This window comes from Alexandromys fortis, unplaced genomic scaffold (genome assembly GCF_014885135.2).
Source record: "Alexandromys fortis isolate MF-2015 unplaced genomic scaffold, M_Fortis_MF-2015_v1.1 scaffold_282, whole genome shotgun sequence".
Classification (NCBI taxonomy): Eukaryota; Metazoa; Chordata; class Mammalia; order Rodentia; family Cricetidae; genus Alexandromys; species Alexandromys fortis.
Window position 1 is genome coordinate 594,307 of NW_026068199.1, and position 4,808 is coordinate 599,114.

The 4,808-nt window shown below is 52.6% G+C and overlaps 2 protein-coding genes across 2 annotated transcripts in view; one reads left to right on the plus strand and one right to left on the minus strand.

Annotated features, from left to right (window-relative positions):
* The window catches only part of Leng1 (leukocyte receptor cluster member 1), a 5,281-nt gene extending 2,723 nt beyond the window's left edge, over positions 1-2,558 (plus strand). The window contains exons 2-3 of the mRNA XM_050129877.1: positions 3-367; positions 1,289-2,558. Coding sequence (XP_049985834.1) covers positions 3-367; positions 1,289-1,508 — 585 coding nt within the window. The 3' untranslated portion in view covers positions 1,509-2,558. The remainder of the gene's footprint in view (positions 1-2; positions 368-1,288) is intronic.
* The window catches only part of Cnot3 (CCR4-NOT transcription complex subunit 3), a 13,945-nt gene continuing 10,682 nt past the window's right edge, over positions 1,546-4,808 (minus strand). The window contains exons 9-13 of the mRNA XM_050129878.1: positions 4,526-4,625; positions 4,232-4,430; positions 3,882-4,014; positions 3,130-3,255; positions 1,546-1,918 (exon numbers count right to left, since the gene is read on the minus strand). Coding sequence (XP_049985835.1) covers positions 1,820-1,918; positions 3,130-3,255; positions 3,882-4,014; positions 4,232-4,430; positions 4,526-4,625 — 657 coding nt within the window. The 3' untranslated portion in view covers positions 1,546-1,819. The remainder of the gene's footprint in view (positions 1,919-3,129; positions 3,256-3,881; positions 4,015-4,231; positions 4,431-4,525; positions 4,626-4,808) is intronic.

Genomic DNA, 4,808 nt, shown 5'->3' on the forward strand with positions numbered 1-4,808 from the left:
TGACTGCCTGCCTACCAGCCCGTCGTCTCTCTGAACCCAGGCCCTGGCTTTCCCTACTGCCACATCTAGGGCTCTCAGAGGGACTGAAAAGACTATTGTGTTTCTCGCCCCCACAGGAGAGGCAAGAGAAAGCACTAGGCATCCTGACGTACTTGGGCCAGAGTGCAGCAGAGGCCCAAACTCAACCTCCTTGGTACCAGCTCCCCCCAGGGAAAGGGGGCTGCCCTCCAGGCCCAAGCCCAGATGAGAAGATCAAGAATCGGTTGGACCCATTGAGGGAGATGCAGAAGCACCTGGGAAAGAAAAGGCACAGCAGCGAAAGCCGTCCTTCTAGAGAGGAGAGGCCTCAGAAACAACGGCCCCGAGAGTAAGAATAGACTTAGTCCACAGTAGAGCAGAGTGAGATTCTGGGGGCCCTAGCACATCAGTGTAGTTATCACAAAAAGCTCAACAGGAAAGGCAGGTTGAAGTGCTTCTTAATATGTGGTCTACAGACCTCTGTGGAGACAGACTTCATTTAGGATTTTAGGAATAGTATCTCCTCTTATGGCTAAGGGTATGTGTGGTTGCTTCTATGCAGGATTTCTCAGGTTTTTTTTTGCCTTTTTTTTTTTTTATGTGCATGGGTGTCTTGCCATGACTCCAGCAGCACGGGGGTGGGGGGGAGAGGCAGGTGGACAGGGCCAGCCTGGTCTACAAAGTGAATTCCATTATAGCCAGAGCTACACGGCACGGAGAAAGCCTGTCTTGGAAAAACCTACCTTAAAAGAACTTTATGGCCCTTAGGTTTTTTGGTGTTTTTTTTCCCCCCCATGAGATAAGGTCTCACTACGTAGCCCTGGCTATCCTAGAACTGACTGTGTTAACCAGGTTGGCTTTGAACTCAGAGATCTGTCTGTCTCTGCTTCCCAAGTGCTGGGATTAAAGCATACCTGCATCACACTCAACTGTCTTATATTGCCACAACAGAAGGCAGCACACAGGAAGAGCCTTGTTTGACTTTGATCCTCAGTTTTGTTCTTTTGGTTTTTTGAGACACGGTTTTTGTGTAGTCCAGGCTATCCTGGAATTATCAACTGCAGAGGGGGTACTCACAGACTAGTCTTTTTATTTCAAAATGGTGCAGGGGCCCATTTTGAAATAAATATGCTTTCTTGACCTGGAGGGGCATGTGATCTTAGAACCATAGGGGAGGCACAGCCCTTGAAGTGAGTCTAAGGACTCACACATGTGACCCAGAACCAGGTGGCTTCTCTCAAGCTTTCTGCTCTTACTCTCTTCTCTCCAGGCCACCTTCCCTACAAGAGCTCCGAGCTGAGCGTCTTCAGCGAGAAGCAGCTGAGAGGGCTAGAACAGAGGCCCTGCTGGCCCGTGTACAAGGCCGAGCATCCCAACAAGGTCAGGTGGAAGTGGAAGAGACAGATGAACGGAGGCGGCGGTACAACTCCCAGTTCAACCCTCAGCTGGCCCGGCGCCCACGCCAGCAGAACCCCACTCCTGCCCACTAACTCTTGGGGGAATAGGAGAGGCTGCAGCTGCCAGCCGTCATATAAAACTATTTATTCATAAATATTTTCCAAAATGAAAATAGGTTTACCAAAAAATGTCCCTCACTGGGGAGGGGAGGAGGGGGCAACTCTCACCCCCAGGCCCCCAGGGTAGGGCAGAGAGGAAGAGAAAACCTCCCTGCCCTTTCCCTGCTCCTGGAGGGGAGGGTGCCCCATGGCCTTGGGCCTCCCCCAGTCTTCCAGGGCAGGGCCCTCACCTGGGCAGGGGGATCAGCATGCGGGGGGGAGGGGTCAGGTAGAGGGGGCCGGTGTCACTGGAGGTCCCGGTCCTCCAGGTAGCGGTACTCAAAGGTGAAGCCTTCCTTCTTCCGCTGGCCCCACTTCTCGTAGTCAAAGTAGATGTAGGTGCCCTGGCCGGGGAAGAAGGTGGTCAGTGAGTGGACGAGGAGGGGAGCTGAGATCTGGGCCAGGCAGATGACAAAAGAGGCAGTTGTCAGGTACATGGAGGTGCCAGTCTGATTGTTGTACATGCTTGCACTATTATGCTCCACCCTTGGTGGTTGTAGAGTGGTGAAGGGGAGACAAAGAGGGCAAGCCCCCGGTGGGCCTGCAGGCTTTCTCTACAGCTTTGGAGGACACAGCCATGAGGCCCACATTATGTTCAGACCCCGAGGAATGGGGACAACAGGTGGCCCACAATGTAACAGATGTACAGCATCCATATCCAAGTGCTCTACAGTGACACACACTTCATTGTAACTGAGATTCTAGGACTCAGTGCCCTGAGATGTATTCGAGGACCAAACCAGGAAAGGACAACAAGTCTGAAATCGAGGTTGGCAGCAAAAGAAAGAAGCTGAGTCAAGTGTCTGAAATGCTTCAACATGGTCTGGAAGAATGTAGGAAATGGAGTAGAGTTCTGTAAGAATGGGGACCAGTGAAGGCCAGCTTGGCACCCGGAAGTGTAGGTGGGGAAATGTGTACAGGGGAAGCCACCATGGAACACACCAACTGAAAGCAATTAAAAAGAAATCCATGACGCTCACTGTATAGCAGGCACCATTAGTACTTACATGTTATTAACTCATTTAATCCTTGTAACAACTGCATGAGATGGGTACTGTTACTCCCATTTTTACAGAGAGAAACAAACAAGAGAGGTTCGCTTGACTTGCCCAAGATCATCCAGCGAAAGCTGGGCTCAAACCCAGATCAGCTGGCTTTGAGGTATTTAGGGAGAGTGGAGTTTCCAATCAACTAATGACTAAGACTGGAGAAGGCTGCCTAAACAGACTTCCTTCCAATTATGCTCAGTCCCTGTTCTGCTGGTTGCCAGGAAAATAAGGGGTCAATGAGGTCAGGTTTGGGAGATGCCAACTATAAATATAAAATCCCACACTCTTAACTAAGAACCTAGGGCTGCATGGTAGAGACAGCAGCTCAAGGAAAGTTTTCTCTTTGGGCACTAAGAAGTGGACAAATGGAGAGCCCAGCATCCCAGGAGTGTGGGAGGTCAGTATGGTCAGTCTATAGGACTGTGCTTGAATATCAAAGGCCAGCAAGTCTGGGCTTGGGGACACTAACCAAACCCCAGTGAGACTAGGGCAGGCGGGGCCCTCACCTGCTCAAACTCATCGGTGATGGTCTTGGGCTCCTCATGCCTCTGGAACCACATCATGTACTTGGTGTGGAATCGCCAGGACTGCTTCTTTAGGGCCTTGGCTGCCAAGTACTGTGCCTTGGTTCCCTGGGAGAGAAAATGCAGAGAAAGATCAGGGGGTATCCAAATTGGGTAGGGAATGGGGGATAGGGCAGGGCATCAGGGCTAGACCCAGGCCCCCACCACAGACCAGCTGGGGCGGAGAGTCCATTTGCAGACAGTGCTAGGAGCACAAACATACCATGGTCAGAAGAAAATGAGACAGGAGGTGAGAATTGCTTTCAGAAAAGCTTTGAGAAAGAAGAGAAACTAATGCATAAAGAAAGCTGAGAGGAGACTATGTAGAAAACTCAAAGGGAGATGGGAAGGGGCTGACTTGCTGCAATTAAGAGGTCAGACAGTTCCCTAGAGGTCTCTAGGGAGGCCTGAGAGTACCTGCAGTTCAAAGGCTATCCTCAACTAAAGGGTTTACCAGGAGCTGAGAGCTCTTGGTAGTTGAGTGTGTACACAGCCTAGGGCCTGCAGCCTTTCCCTTAGTCTGAGCAATTAGAATGCCTTGGGACTGGACAGGTTTGAGGGGGCCTGGGATGGGGAGGGGTGCGGTCCCAGTGGCCGCAGTGGGACACCCACCTCGCCCCTCCAGCCCGAGGGGGGATGGCAGCGGTGGCGGCGGAGCTGAGGGGCCCGAGGCTGCCCCGGGGGCCCTGCTGTACCTCCAGATAGTAGAAGATGAAGAAGAGTGTCTCAGTTGACAGGCGCTGGTAGAACTCCACGGTGTCCGAGTGTGGGGGTGGCATCTGGTGGTGGTAGGGGGGCGTCGGGCAAGGGTTCCGGGGGAGGTATTGCCTGTGAACCAGAGAGGACTTAGTACCAGGTGACTTCCAGTTCCTGTCCTGCCTGCAGGAGGGTGTTCTGAAGCACACTTCAGCCTGCTCTAAGGAGCCCCAAGCCAAGTCCTCAGCACTTTGAGATGAGTACTCTACCTAGTCTCTCAAGGCCCAGGAACCAGCTCCTCCCTCAGACTGGGAGACAGGGTCCCCAGCCCCTTTCTGCAGCCCCTCACCGAATGCGCTCTGAGTCAGAGGGGTGGGGCATATGGTGCCAGGCGGCCTCTTCCATGGCCTGCTGGTAGAGCTGCTCCTTGGTGAGGGACACTGGCCCCAGTGGACACACACCCAGTGACAATGGTATGTTCACCTCTGAGAGCTGCAGGGGTGGCTGGGCTGAGGTGGGGGGTGCTGATGTGCTGCTCAGGATGATGTCTGTAGGGAGGGATGGGGCACCAGGCCCCTCAATGATGAGGATGGATTCAGTTTCTTCTTGGCTTTTGCCCTCCCCACCATCCCATGATTTTCACCTCGCTCTGTTAGGTGTAAGGTTGGCACTGGGTCCTCAATACCAGAGCTGATAGCTGCCCGTTCTGCCATGGATTTCAGAGAGCTCAGAGGTTCAGGGGCCTAGGAAGAAAAAGGGGATGAGCCTCAAGACCTGGAGCAGAGACTGGGTTACACAAAAATAAAAAGCCTGATGGGACCTGTACACTCTGCCTACTCTTCTGTTGCCAGTTTCCTATTTGCAAGATCTACCTATATTATGCTATAACACCATGGCTGTACGTAAGCTGCACATTTGAGGTCACC